We start from the raw sequence: 23,808 nt of genomic DNA on the forward strand, positions 1-23,808 counted from the left end.
GAATAAGAACCGATTTTTACATCTGATCGACACTGCTGTCCTCAATGGCCAAATAGTTCACCACCAGCTAACAAGTGAGATGATTACTGATCAAGGTTTTTTGTAATTGGACATACAGTTCACATACAAATCAAATACAGTTCCATTATGCAATTACACTGAGTATACCAAACATTTGGAACACTTTCCTAATATTGAGTTGCACCCCCACCCCCCATTTTTCTCTCAGAACAGCCTCAATTCATTGGGGCATGGACTTTACAACATGTCGAAAGCATTCCACAGGGATGCTGGCCCATGTTGACTCCAATGCTTCCCTCAGTTGTGTCAAGTTGGCTGGATGTCCTTTGGGTGGTGGACCTTGAAAAACCCAGCAGTGTTGCAGTTCTTGACACAATCGGTGATCCTGGCACCTACTACCATACCCCTTTCAAAGGCACTTCAATATTTTGTCTTGCCCATTCACTCTCTGAATGGCACACATACACAATCCATTTCTCAATCATCTCAAGTTTAAAAAATCTCTCTTTAACCTGTCTCCTCCTCCTTCATCTACACTGATTGAAGTGGATATAAAATGTGACATCAATAAGGGATCATATCTTTCACTTGGAATCATCTGGTCAGTCTATTTCATGGAAAGTGCAGGTGTTTCTAATGTTTTGACCACTCAGTGATGTGTTGTGTTGGATTAACAAAAGTTGTTTTGTTAATGTTTTGTCAAGCATGGTGGTGGCTGCATCATGTTATGGGTATACTTCTCATCGGCAAGGACTAGGGAGTTTTTTTAGGTTAAAAATAAAAGGAATAGAGCTAAGCACAGGCAAAATCATATTAGGAAATCCTGGTTAATTAATTCACCTTTAAGCAGGTTAATAACCTAAAACACACGGCCAAATATACACTGGAGTTGCTTACCAAGATGACATTGAATTTTCCTGGCCTACTTACAGTTTTGACTTAAATCGACTTGAAAATCTATTTCAAGACTTGAAAATGGCTGTCTAGCAATGATCAACAACCAACTTGACAGAGCTTGAAGAATTTTTTTAAGAATAATGTGCAAATGTTGTACAATTCAGGTTTTCATAGCTCTTACAGACTTACCCAGAAAGACACACAGCTGTAATCGATGCCAAAGGTGATTCTAACATGTATTCACTCAGGGTGTTGAATACTTATGTAATCAAGAGATGAGTGTTTTATTTTTCATGATTTGTGTTACACATTTTTCACCCACTTTAACATCAGAGTATTTTGTGTAGATCATTGACCCAAAAAATGACAATTAAATACATTTTATCTGACCTTGTAACAAAACAAAATGTGGAAAAAGTCAAGGGGTGTGAATCCTTTCTGATGGCAGTGTAGCTGTTATTGGCAGAGAGGTTTGGAACTCTCTTTGTAATTTACCGCATGTTGATGTCACCATGGAAAGCCAAAACTCCCGTCCTGCAAACCTGGCGATTAGAAGGTCCTGTGTAGATTGTATTTTAACCAGCAACTATCAGGAAATAACACTGATCAAATTTCCTCACACTTTTACAGTATTAGTTTCATCAGCTGTTGTACAATATGATACAAAACACAGGAAAAACATAATTCTTACTGCACTGGGCCTTTAAGTCCGTGTTAAGGCAACTTATCTCCGGTCTGAAAAGGTCCCTAGTTACCACACGTGATGATTATATGAAATGTTATGGTCACACCTTTCTTGAGTAAATGTAGATGTTTGATGTGAACCAAATTAAATAAGCGCATGGTGATAATCCTGGGGTGTATTCAATGATGTGAGTTTGAAATGTAATGAATAGAGCTAACATGATTTCCGATAAAGATGTTCTACACAATACAGTTCTATGATATCTAAATGCTTTGTAACATTTCATCCTTCTAAATAGAGCCCTGGTCATTTCTTTGTTAGGTCAAACCAGCAACATCCAAAGACCAAGAGAGCAAAGCGAGGGGAAGAGGACAGAGAACTCTGACCACAGTCATATGACCAAGGCACGCACGCTGACCGCAGGAAGAGGATGACCTACAGGCGAACTCAGGCCACACTGAAAGTCTTTCTTTTTTTGCCAACATGGTTGTTAATGGCAGCTATTTTTCTAGTAATGATCTTGTTTAGTACATTAATACAAAGATGAATTAGTCAACACATTACTGGTTTCTGGATTTGTTCACACAAAAACTGGTACTTTCTTAGCAGAATCATTTATTTGCAGAAGGGCTTTTTACATGTTTTCAGACATGTTTCTGATCTTTGTTGTCACATGCCTTTGTTATACGAGGTTTGAATGGAATGTAGTTACATGTAAATTACTGTATGTGGAGATGTGTACTTTTTGTCAACAAGTTTAGAATTAATTTAATATATAATAGAGACTAATGGGGAACAATTATTGTACTTTTTTTTTTTTTTTTTTGAAATATTTGTACTGTAGGTTACATTAAACATGAATATTGTTAGAATTGTAAAAGTATGTACTGATAACTAGAACCGATGAGAACATGGGTGGATGTTACTGTAATGCCACTGTGAATGTACTGCACAGTTTGTAAAGCTTATTACAGTATGAATAAAGAGGAATGTGTACGTACACTCCCTGAAACCTGATGAGCATGTGTGCATGTATGTTTCTTTTTTTCCACGTGTGATAGCACATAAATACACTACCGGTCAAAAGTTTTAGAACACCTACTCATTCAAGGGTTTTTCTTTATTTTTACTATTTTCTACATGGTAGAACGAGAGTGAAGACATCAACACCACTAAATAACACATATGGAATCAAGTAGTAACCAAAATAGTGTTAAAACAAATCAAAATCTATTTCTTATTTGAGATTCTTCAAAAAGCCACCCTTTAACTTGATGACAGCTTTGCACACTCTTGGCATTCTCTCAACCAGATTCATGAGGTAGTCACCTGGAATGCATTTCAATTAACAGGTGTGCCTTCTTAAAAGTTAATTTGTGGAATTTCTTTCCTTAATGCGTTTGAGCCAATCAGTTGCGTTGTGACAAGGTAGGGGGGTATACAGAAGATTGCCCTATTTGGTAAAAGACCAAGTCCACATTATGGCAAGAACAGCTCAAAAAAGCAAAGAGAAATGACAGTCCATCATTACTTTAAGACATGAAGGTCAGTCAATACGGAAAATTTGAAGAACTTTGAAAGTTTCTTCAAGTGCAGTCGCAAAAGCCATCAAGCGCTATGATGAAACTGGCTCTCATGAGGATTGGCACAGGAATGTAAGACCCAGAGTTACCTCTGCTGCGAATTAGACTTACCAGCCTCAGAAATTGCAGCCCAAATAAATGCTTCACACAGTTCAAGTCACAGACACATCTCATAATCAACTGTTCAGAGGAGACTGTGTGAATCAGGCCTTCATAGTCGAATTGCTCCAAAGAAACCTCTAATAAAGGACACCAATGAGAAGAGACTTGCCTGGGCCAAGAAACACGAGCAATGGACATTAGACCGGTGGAAATGTGTTGTTTGGTCTGGAGTCCAAATTGGCGATTTTTGGTTCCAACCACCGTGTCTTTGTGAGTCGCGGTGTGGGTGAACGAATGATCTCCGCCTGTGTATTTCCCACCGTAAGGCATGGAGGAGGTGTTATGGTGTAAGGGTGCTTTGCTGGTAACACTCTGTGATTTATTTAGAATTCAAGGCACACTTAACCAGCATGGCTACCACAGCATTCTGCAGTGATACGCCATCCCATCTGGTTTGGGCTTAGTGGAACTATCATTTGTTTTTCAACAGGACAATGACCCATCACATCTCCAGGCTGTGTGAGGGCTATTTTACCAAGAAGGAGGGTGATGGACTGCTGCATCAGATGACCTGGCCTCCACAATCCCCCAACCTCAACCAAATTGAGATGGTTTGGGAGACTGAAGGAAAAGCAGCCAACAAGTGCTCTGCATATGTGGGAACTCCTTCAAGACTGTTGGAAAAGAATTCCAGGTGAAGCTGGTTGATAGAATGCAAAGAGTGTGCAAAGCTGTCATCAAGGCAAAGGGTGGCTTTTGAAGAATCTCATATATAAAATATATTTTGTTTTATTTAACACTTTTTTGGTGATTCCATATGATTCCATATGTCTTATTTAATAGTCTTGATGTCTTTACTATTATTCTACAATGTATAAAATAGTAAAAATTAAGAAAACCCCTTGAATGAGTAGGTGTGTCCAAACTTTAGACCGGTAGTGTATATCCTTGTCAGTATATGTGTCCAGCATGTCTATGTAGTTTCATATCCTCTCCAAAAGTGTAGTAGTGTGTCCACACATACAGTTCTAATGCATTTATATATTCTACATTTTGGGTAGATTAACACAACCCAACAGTGTGTTTACCAGGACTATACACAGGATACATAGAGACGTGCCTGGGAGAAACAGGAAAGAGACAGGGTAGAAACAGGAAATAGATAAGAGAAACACAAATTGGAGGACATCATAAATGCACTTACAATACACTACAATAGTACTAATTGTTGGGATAATAAAAAAAGATACGGAGCCTTTTTTCAAGCATAAATGTACTGTTTCAGCATAAATGCGTCACTTCAGCAAACATCCTATTTCGGAGTCAGCAGCAGCATTAAAAACACAACATTAAACTCAGCGGTTACATGTCAACTGATTGAAAATAGGCAATATAGATTTTTTATGTAATTATGCCATGTGATCGGCTCTTCGATAATTACCTGTGATGTGTTCATTATTGGAAGATTCATTAGCTGTGGGAAACAGTGAGACATAATAGAAAGGCAGACAGCAAATTATGATGGAAGTTAAACGTTACAGCGTACAGCACAAGCAAGACCTTGGCACCTTGCTGGTGTTAAAAAAACATTGGAAAAAATGACTCATTTATTAACTGATTTTCAATTATTAAAAAATAAAAACGTGAAACAAAGACAAAAAGGAGCCTCTAATGCTATGTTACATTATATTGCATGTATAGACTATACCACCCCTTAGTTGTTACATAGGCAAAGGGGAACCACAAGTGATAGGTCAGGAAATGTTACATCAAGATGAAAAAGACATACCTTTAAAGTGGAACTCTGTGGTGAGGATACCGCCACTTGGCTGTGCTTCAGAAGGGAGGCTTCTGGCAGTGCACGGGCCCTTAAAAAGATTAGAAGATAGTGTTTAATGACCTCTTTGCTGATCAGAGCTGTATACAACCAACTCCTGATAGATGTAATGGGTTAGGTGTGTTGTGAATGCACTAAACTGGAATTTGCAGATAAGTAAAAAGTATGCATTTTAATTGGACAGTGAGTGGAAGGCATTGCACTTCAGCAGTTTTTAGGTGCAATGACAGAGTTTGCATTTATGGGTCATTCTATAAATAAAGGGGCCAACGTCAGCGTCAACATTTCAAAATTGTTGGATATACATTTAAATATGATTTTCTTGCAGCTTCACATGTGTAGTTACAGGAATCTAGACCTCTACAAATCAGCCGGGCTAGACAATCTGGACCCTTTCTTTCTAAAATTATCTGCCGAAATTGTTGCAACCCCTATTACTAGCCTGTTCAACCTCTCTTTTGTGTCGTCTGAGATTCCCAAAGATTGGAAAGCAGCTGCGGTCATCCCCCTCTTCAAAGAGGGGGACACTCTTGACCCAAACTGCTACAGACCTATATTTATCCTACCCTGCCTTTCTAAGGTCTTTGAAAGCCAAGTCAACAAACAGATTACCGACCATTTCGAATCCCACCATCCGCTATGCAATCTGGTTTCAGAGCTGGTCATGGGTGCACCTCAGCCACGCTCAAGGTCCTAAACGATATCCTAACCGCCATCGATAAGAAACAATACTGTGCAGCCGTATTCATTGACCTGGCCAAGGCTTTCGACTCTGTCAATCACCACATCCTCATCGGCAGACTCGATAGCCTTGGTTTCTCAAATGATTGCCCTGCCTGGTTCACCAACTACTTCTCTGATTGAGTTCAGTGTGTCAAATCGGAGGACCTGTTGTCCGGGCCTCTGGCAGTCTCTATGGGGGTGCCACAGGGTTCAATTCTTGGACCGACTCTCTTCTCTGTATACATCAATGATGTCGCTCTTGCTGCTGGTGAGTCTCTGATCCACCTCTATGCAGACGACACCATTCGGTATACTTCTGGCCCTTCTTTGGACACTGTGTTAACAACCCTCCAGACGAGCTTCAATGCCATACAACTCTCCTTCCGTGGCCTCCAATTGCTCTTAAATACGAGTAAAACTAAATGCATGCTCTTCAACCGATTGCTGCCTGCACCTGCCCGCACGTCCAACATCACTACTCTGGACGGTTCTGACTTAGAATATGTGTACAACTATAAATACCTAGGTGTCTGGTTAGACTGTAAACTCTCCTTCCAGACTCACATCAAACATCTCCAATCCAAAGTTAAATCTAGAATTGGCTTCCTATTTCGCAACAAAGCATCCTTCACTCATGCTGCCAAACATACCCTTGTAAAATTGACCATCCTACCGATCCTCGACTTCGGCAATGTCATTTACAAAATAGCCTCCAATACCCTACTCAATAAATTGGATGCAGTCTATCACAGTGCCATCCGTTTTGTCACCAAAGCCCCATATACTACCCACCACTGCGACCTGTACGCACTCGTTGGCTGGCCCTCGCTTCATACTCGTCGCCAAACCCACTGGCTCCAGGTCATCTACAAGACCCTGCTAGGTAAAGTCCCCCCTTATCTCAGCTCGCTGGTCACCATAGCAGCACCCACCTGTAGCACGCGCTCCAGCAGGTATATCTCTCTGGTCACCCCCAAAACCAATTCTTCCTTTGGCCGCCTCTCCTTTAGGTTCTCTGCTGCTAATGACTGGAATGAACTACAAAAATCTCTGAAACTGGAAACACTTATCTCCCTCACCAGCTGTCAGAGCAGCTCACAGATTACTGCACCTGTACATAGCCCATCTATAATTTAGCCCAAACAACTACCTCTCCCCCTACTGTATTTATTGATTTATTTATTTTGCTCCTTTGCACCCTATTATTTATATCTCTACTTTGCACATTCTTCCACTGCAAATCTACCATTCCAGTGTTTTACTTGCTATATTGTATTTACTTCGCCACCATGGCCTTTTTTTGCCTTTACCTCCCTTATCTCACCTCACTTGCTCACATTGTATATAGACTTATTTTTTACTGTATTACTGACTGTATGTTTGCTTTACTCCATGTGTAACTCTGTGTTGTTGTATGTGTCGAACTGCTTTGCTTTATCTTGGCCAGGTCGCAATTGTAAATGAGAACTTGTTCTCAACTTGCCTACCTGGTTAAATAAAGGTGAAATAATTTTTTTTTTAAATAAGATTCTAGATACGCACAATGATGTCATAACTCCACCTATCACCAACAAAATATAAAAAATGGCACATTAAAAATGGACACCACAAAATCAGTAAACTCTTCAATATTGTGTGTGTGTGTGTGGACGTGTTTTAACTATTCTTGTGGGGACCAGAAGTCCCCACAAGAATAGTTTACTAACAAACATTTGACCAACTGGGGACATTGTTAGTCCCCATGAGGTCAAATGCTATTTATAGGGGGTTTAGGGTTAAGGTTAAAATTAGAATTACATTAAGGGTAGGGTTAGTTTTAGGGTTAGTGTTAGGTTTTTGGTTTAGGGTAAGTGTACTGGTTAGGGTTAGGTTTAGTGGTTAGAGAAAATAGGATTTTGAATGGGACTGAATTGTGTGTCCCCACAAGGTTAGCTGTACAAGCCTGTCTGTGTGTGTGTGTGGTGTGAGTGAGTCTGTATCTGAAACCTAGCCATCAAATTCTTGCTTCCTCTGTCTTTTTCCAATACTCCTTGCCTCTCCTTGAAAGTGCATTGGAGCCCGAGGGGAGGAAGCCTTAGTTCTCTCCCACAATGTACTTTGAGAGGGAGGTGAGTAATGGAGGGAACAAGGGAAGAATCTCAATTGCATTTCCTCACATACTCTCTCCTCGCCTCCTTCTCAATACCCATTAGATAAGAAGTTGAGGGGAGGGACCTCTGACCTTCTCATCCAATGGATTTTGAGAAGGAGACGAGGAGCGAGGATGCGATGAATCATGCAATTGAGATTCTCAAGGACAGAGGATGCAAGTAGTTGACAGCTATTCATATTTTTAGACAGTGTCAGACTGACTGAGAGACTGAGCTACCAAAATACCCACGGCTTCCAGAAACAACCCCTAGCCCCTCAACATCTGCTCTGTACAACTGTCTGGAAGAGGTTAACCGCTAGGCTACCTCCTACTTTGAAAGGACTGGAAGTATTGGCTGGGCACCTGACCAATGACAGACAGTTCAAATTTAAGCCCATCCACCCCATATAAAGTTGTTTTTTGGTTTTATATTGTTACGTTCCCCAGTTTCTGTGTTGTTGTGGGTTTGTATGTGTTTATGTGTGTATTTCAGGAAATGGCTTCCTTAAGTCCTAAGCAGCTGATTGGTCGGCCCCATTGATGATCGGAGCTCTCATTAGGAGATACAGCTGTTTTCAATTACCGACTCCTTCTGCAGCTTTAAAAGCCAGTGTTCCTTTGTTAGGAGGAGAGAGCTTCTTGGTATGTCCTGATTTTGATTAGTGAAATTGTTCACTTTAAGTGTGTATTATTTTGTTTAATTTGTTCCTGGGGGGAAGGGTAAGGCACCTTGGGAGTGCTTAGGCAAGAGGCCTGCGGGCATACATATACCCGTACTATGTCTATCCACACTAGGTAAGACCTGGGCGGACCATCCCCTGTGTTTTGGTTAGTGCACCAGTTGGTGCTAGTTAGGTAAGTTGTGGGTGGGTACGTAAGGTAGGAGAGGGAGCTCTTTAACTTTAACTTTCTTTGCTTTGGTTCCGACCAGCCCCTTTTCTCCAAATTACCGCGTGAAGGAAATATATTCCCTGTAAACGGTAATATATTCTGCCTTTGTCATCCTTACCCGCACCTGCAGTCATACCTCTTTCACTCCACGGGGAGTTGAGTGTAGCAGGGTGTTACGTTCCCTCCAAGAGGCGTGCGTAACATATATGCAGAAATATACCTCAGGAATCTTGACCTAATTTTGGCTATGACATAGACTATCTTGACCACCTAACATAGACACCAATGTTCTGTCAATCCTCGAGATCCACATTAATTCCCTCACTTTGGCTGTTGTTCAAAACACGTGCAGTATCACACAAGCTCTTTATCACTTGACTGTCATTCATAAAAGCCTTTCCTGAATCAGCTGGTAATGGGCAATAATGTCCCCACAACTAAATAGCTAGACATCAAACAATTATGCGTGATTATTGAAGAACCCCCTTAATGACAGTATAGATTTTTGTTTTATTAGTCATGTTAAAGTTACTCGCTGTTAGAAGCATTCAATTTTGCAATCGCATAATTATTTTGGATATGTGTGCCCATGAAAACTGACTCCAACAGCATTATCCAGGAATTTTACAGAATCAAGTTCAATGTGTAATTTAATTCTTAAATGATTAGTATATGACAACAACTAATAGTATCATAAATATAAGGAGAGAAAGTTCATGTTTTATGTCACATAATTTTTGCCAAATCTGTGAAGATGCCAAGCATGAGAAAGGTTTTGATTCAACTCATGAATTAAATTGAATGTATCTATGTTCCCCCTTTTATATTTTAATGTATTCAAATGAATTTGTTTAGCTAATTATTATTAATGACTGTGTAACAGCTCTAAACAGTTGTCCACATACTACGCTCACTGGTACCCTAGTTTATAGAAAGACCCTTGTCCAGTATCGACTTCCTGGCGACTACGCAAATGTAATGACTCCGTTAGTTTTGCTTATTCATCACAAATGTCCCATGTTACATATGTAGGATGGTAAAATGTCATACTTACTGGCTGACATGAGAGTTTTTCCCCGTCACAAACCCCAACCTCGCAGTGAAGCCAAACAGTGGACACCTTCTCCTGGCGCTGGAAGCGGAATGAGTTGAACTTGAACATGGAGCGGCTGTCTTTGGCATTCTCGAAAACGGTCACAGTTTTGTCATACGAGCAGCTGTGAACGAGAGACCTCAATTGATTGAATGTTTGATAAAATGTTTGGAAAATATAGGAAAAGCTGTATCACCTGTACGAAAGTTCAATGCAATTCAGTATGAATTTGTTCATTCCACAAAGTTGGGTTTTGATCAGCAAGCAGTGCGAATTAGGTTGGTTACCACTGAAATACCTGTTGATGATGAGATTCCACCTCTTCTTGTCTATTGAGTAAGGAGTGGGTGTCGCCCAGCAGTTGCTTATCACCACTTTGAATCTGTGGGGAGCAAAGAATGTTGGACAATTATATTCAAGAGAGGGGGATCTGGGGGCACGTCCCCCTGTTTTGTGCTATCATCCCCTTCTTTTTCTTAATTTCTATCCAGAGAGGTGTTCTCTTTAAGGGTGAATGAATGTTGCATGATACAAATACAGTGCCTTCAGAAATTATTCACACCCCTTGACTTATTCCACATTTTGTTGTGTTACAGACTGATGGATTACATCATTGGCCTACACACAATACCCCATAATGTCAACGTGGAATTATGTTTAGAACTTTTTACAAATCAATTAAATGTGAAAAGTGGAGATGAAGTAAACCGCTCAGAGAATCACCATGAGGCCAATTTATACGTTGTATAAAGGAATGGAGACAGGTGCAGGAATACGTAATAGGGGGTTTTAACCTCTCTTGGGTAGGGGGCAGTATTTTCACGTCCGGATGAAAATCGTGCCCAAAGTAAACTGCCTGTTACTCAGGCCCAGAAGCTAGGATATGCATATAAATGGTAGATTTGGATAGAAAATACTTAACTGTTAAAATTATGTCTGTGAGTATAACAGAACTGATATGGGTGGCAGCCTCCCGGGTGGCGCAGTGGTCTAGGGCACTGCATCGCAGTGCTAGCTGCGCCACCAGAGTCTCTGGGTTCGCGCCCAGGCTGGGCTGGGTTCGCGCCCAGGCTCTGTCGCAGCCGGCCGCAACCGGGAGGTCCGTGGGGCGATGCACAATTGGCATAGCGTCGTCCGGGTTAGGGAGGGTTTGGGCGGTAGGGATATCCTTGTCTCAGTATGTAAAATGTAATGAAAATGTAAAAATGTAATAAAATGTATGCACTCTACTGTAAGTCGCTCTGGATAAGAGCGTCTGCTAAATGACTAAAATGTAAATGTAAATATGGCAGGCGAAACCCAGAGGACAAACCAAAGCCAAAAATATATTTGAGCCTACCACTATAGCTGTCACTTTTATTATAAGGCAAAATCCTCCCAGACTGCAGTTCCTAGGGCTTCCACTAGATGTCAACAGTCTTTAGAAAGAGTTTCATGCTGGTTTTTGGAAAATTGAGCCAGAAATTTTTGTTTTTCTAGGTGGCTCCCATTTTGGCTGTAGTGTTTCCAAGCGTGTGGAAGAGAGCGCATTCTTTGGTCTTTCTCCGGTAAAGACTATAACGATTCTCCGTCTTAAATTTTATCGTTTATTTACGTATTAGAGTACCTAAGGTTTGATTATAAACGTTGTTTGACTTGTTTGGAAAGGTTATTAGTAACGTTTGTGATTAATTTTGTATGCATTTTGATGGAGGGAATTATTGACTGAAGCGCGCCAGCTTAACTGAGTTTTTATGGATATAAAGGACATTATCAAACAAAAGGACCATTTGTGATGTATCTGGGACCTTTTGGAGTGCCAACAGAAGAAGATCATCAAAGGTAAGGCATTTATTATATCACTATTTCTGACTTTCGTGGCGCACCTGCCTGGTTGAAATATGTTTTTCATGCTTTTGAATGCGGGGCGCTGTCCTCAGATAATCGCATGGTGTGCTTTCGCCGTAAAGCCTTTTTGAAATCTGACACAATAACTTGATTAACAAGAAGTTAAGCTTTATTTTTATGTATTACACTTGTGATTTTATGTAAGCTAAATATTTATAATTCTCTAGTTTGACTTTTGCGCTCTGCAATTTTACCGGATGTTGGCCAGGTGGGACGCTACTGTCCAGTTAATTAATACTCCACCCAAAAATACAACATGCCATGAAAGCCACGGGGACAAAGCCCAGAACAAACACGTATACAAAACAGGTATGTAACCCAAACAAAAGAGCGAGATTAAACCCGCAAATACACGGGACGAGACCTGGAATAACGAGTACATAATACACGCAGCTTGGAAGCCGATACAACAGCACGGGTACGCACAGGACCAACGGACGTGGTAACAATAACCGACAAAACAATGGTGAACAGAGGGCACATATACAACTACTAATCAGGGGGAATGGGAACCAGGTGTGTATAATGAAACAGTTCAGTGATGCCTAGAGGCCGGTGACGTAGACCTCTGGAGCTGGTGCACGGAATGAGCAGCAGTACCGGGGGAATCCTTGACACCAGTGGTGACTTTAAAACAGTTACAGAGTTTAATGAGTGTGATAGGATAAAACAACTACATTGTAGTTACTCCACAACACTAACCTAATTGACGGAGTGTAAAGGAGGAAGCCTGTACAGAATAAAAATATTCATAAACAAGCATCCTGTTTGCAACAAGCCACTAAAGTAATACTGCAAAAAATGTGTCAAAGAAATTAACTTTTTTGTCCTGAATACAAAGTGTTGTTTTTGGAAAATACAATACTATAAGGGCACAGGGCGAGACCCAGATGCAGACACGGGGGGGCAGATGGTTCGAGTCTCTGACATTTATTAGTATCCAAGGGGCAGGCAAGATAATGGTCGTGGACAGGCAAAAGATCATAACAAGGTCAGAGTCCAGGAGGTACAGAGTGGCAGGCAGGCTCTAGGTCAGGGCAGGCAGTATGGTCAGGCAGGTGGGTTCAGAGTCAAGGCAGGCTTGGGTCAAAACTGGGAGGACTAGCAAAAAACTGAGAAAAGGAAAAAGCAGGAGCAACACGCTGGTTGACTTGACAAAACAAGACGAACTGGCACAGACAGGAAACACAAGTATAAATACCCAGGGGATAATGGGGAAGATGGGTGACACCTGGAGGGGGTAGAGACAAGCACAAGGATAGGTGAAACAGATCAGGGTGTGACAGTACCCCCCTACCCATCTAGGGGTGCCACCTGGTGTCCTACCTGGGCGCATACCTGGTTGACCGGGGTGCCGGCGGTGGAAGTCGGCGATGAGGGCTGGGTCCAGGATGTCTCTAGCGGGTACCCAGCACCTCTCCTCCAGGCCATAACCCTCCCAGTCAACCAGGTACTGGAAACCCCTGCCCCGCGGTCGAACACTCAGGAGGCATCTCACCGTGTACGCCGGATGGCCATCGATGACAAGGGGCGTAGGGATGGACCTGGAAACAGAAGACAAAGGGCTATGGGACACGGGCTTAATCCGAGACACATGGAACGTAGGGTGAATATGGAGGGTACAGGGTAACAAAAGACAAACAGCAGTGGAACGATGGACTCTAGAGATGGGGAAAGGGCCAATGAAACGGGGGGAAAGTTTGCGGGACTCCACCCGAAGGGGCAGGTCCCATGTGGCTAGACATACCCTCTGCCCAATGCGATAGCGAGGAGCTGGAGTCCGGCGGCAGTCCACTTGTCGACGATACCTGGAGTTGGTCTTGAGAAGCGCCGCCCGGGCTCTTCTCCAGGTATGCCGACAGTGGCGGATGAACATCTGGGCCGAGGGTATGTTGACTTCCTGCCCAGACCAGTTGTCGGCTTCAGGTAGTGGGGTTGGTCGAGATGAGGCATCTTAAGGTTGTTTCCAGGTCTTGAATTGCTCGCTCCGACTGGCCGTTGGATTGGGGATGGAATCCGGAGGACAGGCTGGCCGACGACCCAATAAGGGTGCAGAACGCCTTCAAGAACTGAGACGAGAACTGAGGACCCCGGTTGGAGACCATATCCACCGGGAGTCCGTGGATCCTGAAGACGTGCTGCACCATGAGCTGGGCCATCTCTTTGGCAGAGAGTAGTTTGGGGAGAGGGATGAAATGGGCGGCCTTGGAAAACCGATCCACTACCGTCAGAATGATGGTGTTGCCATCAGACGGAGAGAGCCCAGTAACAAAGTGGGGAGATATGGGACCAGGGACGATGAGGGACAGGTAGTGGCTGAAGTAGGCCGGAAGGGGCTTGCCGCTGAGTCTTATTCTGAGCATAAACGGTGCACGCGGCGACGAAAGGCAGAGGCGTCAGGAACCATTGTGAGCCACCAGAAACGTTGTCGGAGGAAGGCCAGGGTTCGACGGGAACCCGGATGACAGGTAAGCCTGGAGGAATGAGCCCATTCCAGGACTGGACTGAATTGGGGACGAACAACCGGTTAGCCGGGCCCCCTCCAGGGGCAGGCTGGGAACGTTGTGCCTTCCAGACCAGGGTCTCAATACCCCAGCCCACAGCAACCGCAAGCACATGAGGTAGGGAGGATGGTCTCTGAGTCAGAGGATGTGGCAGCGGGACTGTACCGGTGAGAGAAGGTGTCAGGTTTAACATTCTTGGACCCTGGGTGATAGGAAATGGAGAAGTTGAACCTGGTGAATAACAGAGCCCACCCGGCCTGCCTGGATTTAAGGCGCTTGGCTGTTTGGAGATATTCCAAATTCTTGTGGTCGGTCAGAACCAAAAACGGATGTTCTGCTCCCTCCAGCCAGCATCTCCACTCCTCCAGTCGAATCTTGATCGCCAGGAGTTCTCGGTTACCCACATCATAGTTTCTTTCTGCAGAGTTGAGACGATGGGACAGGAAGGCACAGGGATGGAGCTTTTGGTCCTGGACGGATCGCTGGGATAAGATAGCCCCCACTCCAACATCAGAACCATCAACCGCAACCATAAACTGACAGGACAGGTCCTGATGGACGAGGATGGGGCTGTAGTGAACCGATGCTTCAGGTCCACAAAGGCTCTGTCAACCGCTGGGGACAATGTGAACGTTATCTTTGGAGAGGTGAGTGCCGAGAGGGGGCCCACCAGGGTGCTGTAGCCTCGAATGAAACGCTGGTAGAAATTGGCAAACCCCAGGAAACGTTGTAGCTGCACCCTGGACATAGGTTGGGACCAATCCACTACTGCTTTCACCTTTTCCGGGTCCATCTGGACATTTCCTTCTGCGATGACATATCCCAGAAAGGAGAGGGTAAAACGGTGGAAATCACACATCCCTGCATTCACAAATAACTGGTTCTCCAGGAGGCGCTGAAGGACTTGTCGAACATGGAGGATGTGTTATTGGGCAGAACTTGAAAAAACAGGATGTTGTTGAGGTAGACGAACACAAAATGATTTAACATGTCCCGGGGCACATTGTTTACCCGGGCCTGGAAGACCGCAGGGGTGTTGGTGAGTCCAAACGGCATGACCAGGTACTCATAATGTTTTACTTCTTTTCCACAAAGAAAAACCCTGCGCTGGCAGGGGATGCAGAAGGACGGATGCCTCCAGCAGCCAGAGAGTCCTCAATATACTGCTCCATGGCCTTGGTCTCCGGGCCAGATAGGGAATATAGCCGACCACGAGGTGGTGTGATGCCTGGGAGAAGGTCAATGGCACAATCGTAGGGACGATGCAGGGGAAGAGAAGTAGCCCGTGCCTTGCTGAAGACCTCCAGGAGGTCATGGTACTCTGCGGGGACAGTAGAGAAATCCGTGGCTTGACTTAAGTCCTGAGGAGGCTGTCTCGGGGAAGGCTGCGCTGCTTTGAGGCAATGGGAATGGCAGAACGGACTCCAACCCAGGATTGAACTTGTGGTCCAGTCAATAACGGGGTTGTGTTTTTGGAGCCAAGAAAATTCCAACACAAGAGGATCACGGGGGTCTCATTGAAAAGATTTCCGGCCGTCCAGTGCTCTAGCGTCCATGGGAACAGAGAGGAGTTGAGTGGGGATACCTAATTCAGAAACTAGGGTAGCGTCCATAAACTCTCATCCGCCCCAGAGTCAATGAGCATCCGGAGAGACTTAGACTGGTTTCCCCACAGCAGTATCACAAAAAAGGGAATGTAGTTGATGGAAAATAAAGGATTCCCAGTCTGGCTCACCAGAGTACTTGTACCTACTAAAGAAATAGGTCTCTTAACCGGGCAGGTGGCTATATAATGTTCCGCAGCCCCACAGTACAGACAACTGTTGGAACTTAGCCTATGTGAAGGTTCCATAGGCGACAATCTAGCTCTGCCCAGTTGCATAGGTTCCGGTGTATCTGACTCACCTGTCGCCGATGATTCTTGAGGGAACTCAGGTGGCTTCAGGTCTTCTTGGAAATACAGCCTTCGGGGACTTCTGGATTCCTTCGGATATGTACGAGCAGCAGCGGATGAACAAGTGTGTCCAAGACCAGACCTCCTCTCACTCCTGCATTCCCGTAGACGCCCATCAATCCTAAGAGTAAGGGCAATAAGGGAATCGAGGCCCAGCGGTAACTCCCGAGCTGCTAGCTCATCTTTTATTTCCTCTGAAAGTCTGTGAAGGAAAGTATCGAATTGGGACTCCGGATTCCAGGCACTCTTGGCGGCCAATGTGTGAAAATCTACTGCGTAGTCTGCCACAATAATGGGAGTCTTGACGTAATTCAAGTAGTTTTCAGGCCACCTCTCTCCCAGATACTGGAGAATCAAACACCTTCCTCACCTCTGCCATGAAATCTTCCAGATGACGACAAATGGCGGATTGTTGCTCCCAAACTTCCGTAGCCCAGAAGAGGGCCCTTCCCGTCATTAGCGTAATAATATACGCTATCTTCGACCGGTCCGAAGGGAACGAAGATGTCTGTAGCTCAAAAATAAGGGAGCACTGAGAAAGAAAACCCTGGCAGGTTCCAGGATCCCCAGAATATCGCTCCAGAGGAGGTAAGCAGGGTTCTCGGGGAGCCGGGTTAGGCTGTACAAACCCACCACGGATTGTAGACAGGTTACTGGGTGGGTGGGAGGTCTCAGAGGTGGCAGGCTGCTTATGAGCTAACTCACTGATTTGCTCCATAATAGCCTTGAACCCTTGGTCGTGGGGTTCAGTCAGGGAATGAAGCCCTTCCAAAAGTTCCAGCAGTAGCTCCTCATGCCTCCCAATGGTGGCTACCTGCAGGGAGACAGCGTGGCGGAGCTGGTCCAAGTCTGCTGGGTCTGCCATGGCCAGTTCGTACTATAAGAGCACAGCTGCAGACATGGGAGGCAGATGGTTTAAATCTCTGATATGTCTTAGTATCCAAGGGGCAGGCAAGAGAATGGTCATGGACAGGCAAAAGATCACAACAAGGTCAGAGTCCAGGAGGTACAGAGTGGCAGGCAGGCTCAAGGTCAGGGCAGGCAGCATGGTCAGGCAGGCAGGTTCAGAGTCAAGGCAGGCTTGGGTCAAAACCGGGAGGACTAGCTAAAACTGAGAAAAGGAAAAAAGCAGGAGCACGGAGTAACACGCTGGTTGACTTGACAAAACAAGACGAACTGGCACGGACAAATAGAAAACACAGGTATAAATACCCTGGGGATAATAGGGAAGATGGGTGACACCTGGAGGAGTGGAGACAAGCACAAGGACAGGTGAAACAGATCAGGGTGTGACACAATACAACACATTACTGAGTACCTCACTCCATATTTTCAAGAATAGTGGTGGCTGCATCATGTTATGGGTATGCTTGTAATTGTTACGGACTGAGGAATTTTTATGGACAAAAAAAATAAACGGGATGGAGCTAAGCGCAGGCAAAATCCTAGAGGAAAAGCTGGTTCAGTCTGCTTTCCACCAGGCACTGGGAGAATAATTCCCCTTTCAACAGGACAATAACCTAAAACACAAGGCCAAATATACACTGGAGTTGCTTAGCAAGACAACGTTGAATGTTCCTGAGTGGCCTGGTTACAGTTTTGACTTAAATCGACTTGAAAATCTATGGCAGGACTTGAAAATGGCTGTCTAACAATGATCAACAGCCAATTTGACAAAGCTTGGAGAATTCTTTTAATAATAATGAGCAAATATTGTACAATCCAGGTGTGCAAAGCTCTTAGAGACTTACCCATAAAGACTCACGGCTGTAATCACTGCCAAAGTTGATTCTAGCATGTATTGACTCAGGGGTGTGAATACCTATGTAAATTAGATACTATATTTCTGTATTTCATTTTCAATAAATTTGCCAACATTTCTAAAAACATATTTTAATTTTGTCATTATGGGGTATTGTGTGTAAATGGGTGAGAGAAAATGAATCAATTTAATACATTTTGAATTCTGGCTGTAGCACAACAAAATGTGGAATCAGTCAAGGGGTATAAATACTTTCTGAAGGCACTGTTTGTCTCCAACACCTACAGTTGAAGTCAGAAGTTTACATACACTTAGGTTGGAGTCATTAAAACTCGTTGTATAACCACTCCACAAATTTCTTGTTAACAAACTATAGTTTTGGCAAGTCGGTTAGGACATCTACTTTGTGCATGACACAAGTAATTTTTCCAACAATTGTTTACAGACAGATTATTTCACTTATAATTCACTGTATCACAATGCCAGTGGGTCAGAAGTTTACATACACTAAGTTGACTGTACCTTTAAACAGCTTGGAAAATTCCAGAAAAGTATGTCATTGCTTTAGAGCTTCTGATAGGCTAATTGACATAATTTGAGTCAATTGGAGGTGTACCTGTGGATGTATTTCAAGGCCTACCTTGAAACTCAGTGCCTCTTTGCGGGAAAAGTGCAAATCAATCCCAGAACAACAACAAAGGACCTTGTGAAGATGCCGGAGGACACAGGTACAAAAGTATCCATTATCCATGGTAAAACGAGTCCTATATCGACATAACCTGAAAGGCCGCTTTCAATGCAAGGAAGAAGCCCCAGCTCCAAAACTGCCATAAAAAAGCCAGACTACTGTTTGCAACTGCACATGGGGACAAAGATCATTCTTTTTGGAGAAATGTCCTCTGGTCTGATGAAACAAAAATAGAACTGTTTGGCCATTATGACCATCGTTATGTTTGGAAGAAAAAGGGGGAGGCTTGCAAGCCGAAGAACACCATCCTAACCGTGAAGCACGAGGGTGGCAGCATAATGTTGTGGGGATGCTTTGCTGCAGGAGGGCCTGGTGCACTTCACAAAATAGATGGCATCATGAGGAAAGGAAAATTATGTGGATATATTGAAGCAACATCTCAAGACATCAGTCAGGAAGTTAAAGCTTGGTTGCGAATGGGTCTTCCAAATGGACAATGACCCCAAGCATACTTTCAAAGTTGTGGCAAAATTGCTTAAGGACAACACAGTCAGGGTATTGGAGTGGCCATCACAAAGCCCTGACCTCAATCCTATAGAAAATTTGTGGGCAGAACTGAAAAAGCGTGTGCGAGCAAGGAGGCCTACAAACCCGACTCAGTTACACATGCTCTGTCAGGAGGAATGGGCCAAAATTCACCCAACTCATTGTGGGAAGCTTGTGGAAGGCTACCCGAAACGTTTGACCCAAGTTAAACAATTTAAAGGCAATGCTACCAAATACTAATTGAGTGTATGTAAATGTCTGACCCACTGGGAATGTGATGAAAGAAATAAAAGCTGAAATAAATTCTTCTCTCTACTATTATTCTGACATTTCACATTCTTAAAATATAGTGGTGATACTAACTGACCAAAGACAGGGAATTTTTACTCGGATTAAATGTCAGGAATTTTGAAAAACTGAGTTTAAATGTATTTGGCTAAGGTGTATGTAAACTTCCGACTTCAACTGTATGTTTTTTCCCCCACTTTCACATATTGTCGTATTTGGTCACGTGTATTTGCTTTATGCAGGGCGAGGAATATCTATACTGAACAAAAATATAAACGCAACATGAAAAGTGTTGGTCCCATGAGTTGAAATAAAAGATCCCAGAAATGTTCCATACGCACAAAAAGCTTATTTCTCTCCAATTTTGTGCGCAAATTTGATTACATCCCTGTTAGTGAGCATTTCTCTTTTGCCAAGATAATCCATCCACCTGACAGGTGTGGCATATCAAGAAGCTGATTAAACAGCATGATCATTACACAGGGGCGCCTTGTGCTGGGGCCACTCTAAAATGTATAGTTTTGTCACACAACACAAAGCTTGCAATTGGCATGCTGACTGCAGGAATGTCCACCAGAGCTGTTGCCAGATAATTTAATGTTAATTTCTCTACCATAAGCCGCCTCCAACGTTGTTGTAGAGAATTTGGCAGTACCTCCAACCGGCCTCACAACCGCAGACCACATGTAACCACTCCAGCTCAGGACCTCTGTATCTGGCTTCTTCACCTGTGGGATCATCTGAGACCAGCCACCCCGGACAGGTAATGGAACTGAGGAGTTTTTCTCTGTGTAATAAAGTCCTTTTGAGCGGAAAAACTCATTCTGATTGGCTGGGCCTGGCTCCCCAGTTGGTGGGCCTATTCCTTCCCAGGTACACCCATGGCTGAGCCCCTGCCCAGTCATTTGAAATACATAGATTAGGGCCTAATGAATTTATTTAAATGGACTGATTTCCTTATTTGAACTGTAACTCAGTAAAATTGTTGAAATTCATAATGCTTTTCGATTTTTGTTCAGTATAAATACAAATTAGCAAAATATATATACATACAGTTAAAGTCGGAAGTTTCCATACACCTCAGCCAAATACATTTAAACTCAGTTTTTCACAATTCCTGACATTTAATCCAAGTAAAAATTAGTTTTATTTTAATAATGTGAAATGTCAGAATAATAGTAGAGAGAATCATTTATTTCAGCTTTTATTTCTTTCATCACATTCCCAGTTGGTCAGAAGTTTACATACTCTCAATTAGTATTTGGTAGCATTGCCTTTAAATTGTTTAACTTAGGTCAAACATTTTGGGTAGCCTTCCACAAGCTTCCCACAATAAGTTGGGTGAATTTTGGCCCATTCCTCCTGACAGAGCTGGTGTAACTGAGTCAGGTTTGTAGGCCTCCTTGCTCGCACACGCTTTTCCATTTCTGCCCACCAATTTTCTATGGGATTGAGGTAAGGGATTTGTGATGGCCACTCAATACCTTGACTTTGTTGTCCTTAAGCCTTTTTGCCACAACTTTGGAAGTATGCTTGGGGTCATTGTCCATTTGGAAGACCCATTCGCAACCAAGCTTTAACTTCCTGACTCATGTCTTGAGATGTTGCTTCAATATATCCACATAATTTTCCTCCCTCATGATGCCATCTATTTTGTAAAGGGCACCAGTCCCTCCTGCAGCAAAGCACCCCCACAACATGATGTTGCTACCCCCGTGCTTCACAGTTGGGATGTTGTTCTTCGGCTTGCAAGCCTCCCCCTTTTTCCTCCAAATATAACGATGGTCATAATGGCCAAACAGTTCTATTTTTGTTTCATCAGACCAGAGAACATTTCTCCAAAAAGTATGATCTTTGTCCCCATGTGCATTTGCAAACAGTAGTCTGGCTTTTTTATGGCTGTTTTGGAGCAGTGGCTTCTTCCTTGCTGAGAGGCCTTTCAGGTTATGTCAATATAGGACTCGTTTTACTGTGGATATAGATACTTTTGTACCTGTTTCCTCCAGCATCTTCACAAGGTCCTTTGCTGTTGTTCTGGGATTGATTTGCACTTTTCCCACCAAAGTACGTTCATCTCTAGGAGACAGAACGTGTCTCATTCCTGAGCGGTATGACGGCTGCGTGGTCCCATGGTGTTTATACTTGCGTACTATTGTTTGTACAGATGAACGTGGTATCTTCAGGTATTTGGAAATTTCTCCGAAGGATGAACCAGACTTGTGGAGGTCTACATTTTTTTTTCTGAGGTATTGGCTGATTTCTTTTGATTTTCCCATGATGTCAAGAAAAGAGGCACTGAGTTTAATCAGTAATCTGTAGGCCTTGAAATACATCCTCAGGTACACCTCCAATTGATTCAAATGATGTAAATTAGCATATCAGAACCTTCTAAAGCCATGACATAATTGTCTGGAATTTTCCAAGCTGTTTAAAGGCACAGTCAACTTAGTGTATGTAAACTTCTGACCCACTGAAATTGTGATACAGTGAATGACAAGTGAAATAATCTGTCTGTAAACAATTGTTTGAAAAATGACCTGTGTCATGCGCAAAGTAGATGTCCTAACCGACTTGCCAAAACTATAGTTTGTTAACAAGAAATTTGTGGAGTGGTTGAAAAACAAGTTTTAATGACTCCAACCTAAGTTTATGTAAACTTCCGACTTCAACTGTATATACTCTATATTTTGAGTACCTGTTGCTGAGTCCTTTGGCTTCAATCCCAATGAACACTTCAGAGCCAATCTCTGATGTGTCAATCACATAGGGGGCGTCTTTGGCATACAGGAACTTGGAATTCTAAAGACATGAACACAGGTTAGTCAATTATATTTATTTTCACATTAAGTTGACTTTTACGACCTGAGTGATCCTTACAAGTAATGGACAAATTATTATCTCCATAATATTACAAAACTAATGTTAGCATTTCGTTTTACACTCAAGCAGCTAAGAACCTGTTTTGCGGGGCCAGACTAAGCCTAGTCCTGGACTAAAAAGCATGCTCTATGGAGAATCTCCATTTAATGTCCAAGACTAGGCTTAATCTGTGTCCGGGAAGTTGATGAGAACCTAAACTTGAGGTACTTACCGTGAACACGTTCATAGACAACTGTGAACTAAAAGTGCCTAAACTCCCGTTGTTGACAAAAACTGTAGCCACTCTGGAAGAAGCAAAGGGTTTAGTAAAAACGCTGCAAGTCATTGGGTTAGAATGCAAACGCTTTCCAGAAGGTACCAGCGGTGACCTAAATGCCAGGATCGGTGCTTACCTTTGGCTGAAGACGGCATTGTTGACCAAGTAGGCGGCCCGGTACGTGCAGCTGAACGTGTAGTTGACCGGCTGGTTTCTGACTGTTAGTGAAGTGTCATTGGACACAATGGAGTTGTAGAAGACATACTTGGGGTCTTTACCACCAATATACTGGGAAAAAATTGCAGACATGCCAAAGAATGAGGATGGGTTGTTGATTCTTTAGGCCCATCGCTTTGCATTTAGCTGGAATACCTTGCTCAGACCTGCAACTCTTCATGTCTCAGGCAAGCTTACCCCCTCCATTAAAAGTACGTTCAGTGTCTCACCTCGGCGTGAGTGCCACAGTACGAGTTGTTTTTGGGCGTCAGGTCAGGGATGGTGAAGCGAAAGTACCCTGGGCTGTTGACACCGCTGTAACACAGCCCTCCTAGGGACAGCTGGCCGATCTCCCAGCCGTAGGGACACTCCGGGACGTTAGCAATGATGGCATTGGGGAAACACGACACCATCACATAGTCTGATGAACAACGAGCACAGAGAAAAGCCGATCTTAGAGGATGCTGATAGAACCTGTTCCATAGTGTCATATGGATAGCGATTCAACTCTCTTTAAGGGAAAAAATACTCACCTGCTTTCTGGGGGGCACAAGTCCACGCTACAGGCAGTAGCAGTAGTAGAGCGCTTACAGCAGCCATTGTCAAAGGCTGAAAATAAATATCAGAATTTAATTGTAACACATTGCTATGATAAGTCAATAAGAACATAAAATCGTATAATCTCCCCATATATAATAAGGTTTATTTGAGCTTGTACACATGCACAGCTAAAAGCTGAATTACAGTGTACAAACAAAAAGGAAAGAAAAATAAGAAGATTTTAGGGTGAAATTAAGTTAGGGACTGGAGTGGAGGGATGAAGCATCGTTGGTCTCTGAGCGGAGATCACGATAGCAGCCAGGG

The 23,808-nt window shown here is 43.3% G+C and overlaps 1 protein-coding gene across 1 annotated transcript; it reads right to left on the reverse strand.

The window, feature by feature from the left end:
* Positions 1–4,334: 4,334 nt before the first annotated feature.
* tectb (tectorin beta) lies at positions 4,335–23,544 on the reverse strand. Its single transcript, XM_038990733.1, has 9 exons — positions 23,478–23,544; positions 23,175–23,365; positions 22,865–23,016; positions 22,684–22,756; positions 22,288–22,391; positions 10,262–10,345; positions 9,925–10,087; positions 5,078–5,156; positions 4,335–4,408 (listed from the first exon to the last, which is right to left on the reverse strand). Exons 1-9 carry the CDS (start codon positions 23,542–23,544, stop codon positions 4,335–4,337), a joined length of 987 nt encoding a protein of 328 aa, XP_038846661.1.
* Between the last annotated feature and the right edge of the window lie 264 nt (positions 23,545–23,808).

The sequence above is a fragment of the Salvelinus namaycush genome, chromosome 4 (genome assembly GCF_016432855.1).
Source record: "Salvelinus namaycush isolate Seneca chromosome 4, SaNama_1.0, whole genome shotgun sequence".
Taxonomy (NCBI): Eukaryota; Metazoa; Chordata; class Actinopteri; order Salmoniformes; family Salmonidae; genus Salvelinus; species Salvelinus namaycush.

Coding starts and splice junctions, on each gene's coding strand:
- tectb (XM_038990733.1), bottom strand. CDS start 23,544: ATGGCTGCTGTAAGCGCTCTACTACTGCTACTGCCTGTAGCGTGGACT. Junction 23,017..23,174: donor ACTGTGGCACTCACGCCGAG/GTGAGACACTGA, acceptor ATTTTTTCCCAG/TATATTGGTGGTAAAGACCC. Junction 4,409..5,077: donor CACAGAGTTCCACTTTAAAG/GTATGTCTTTTT, acceptor TGTTTCTCCCAG/GCACGTCTCTATGTATCCTG.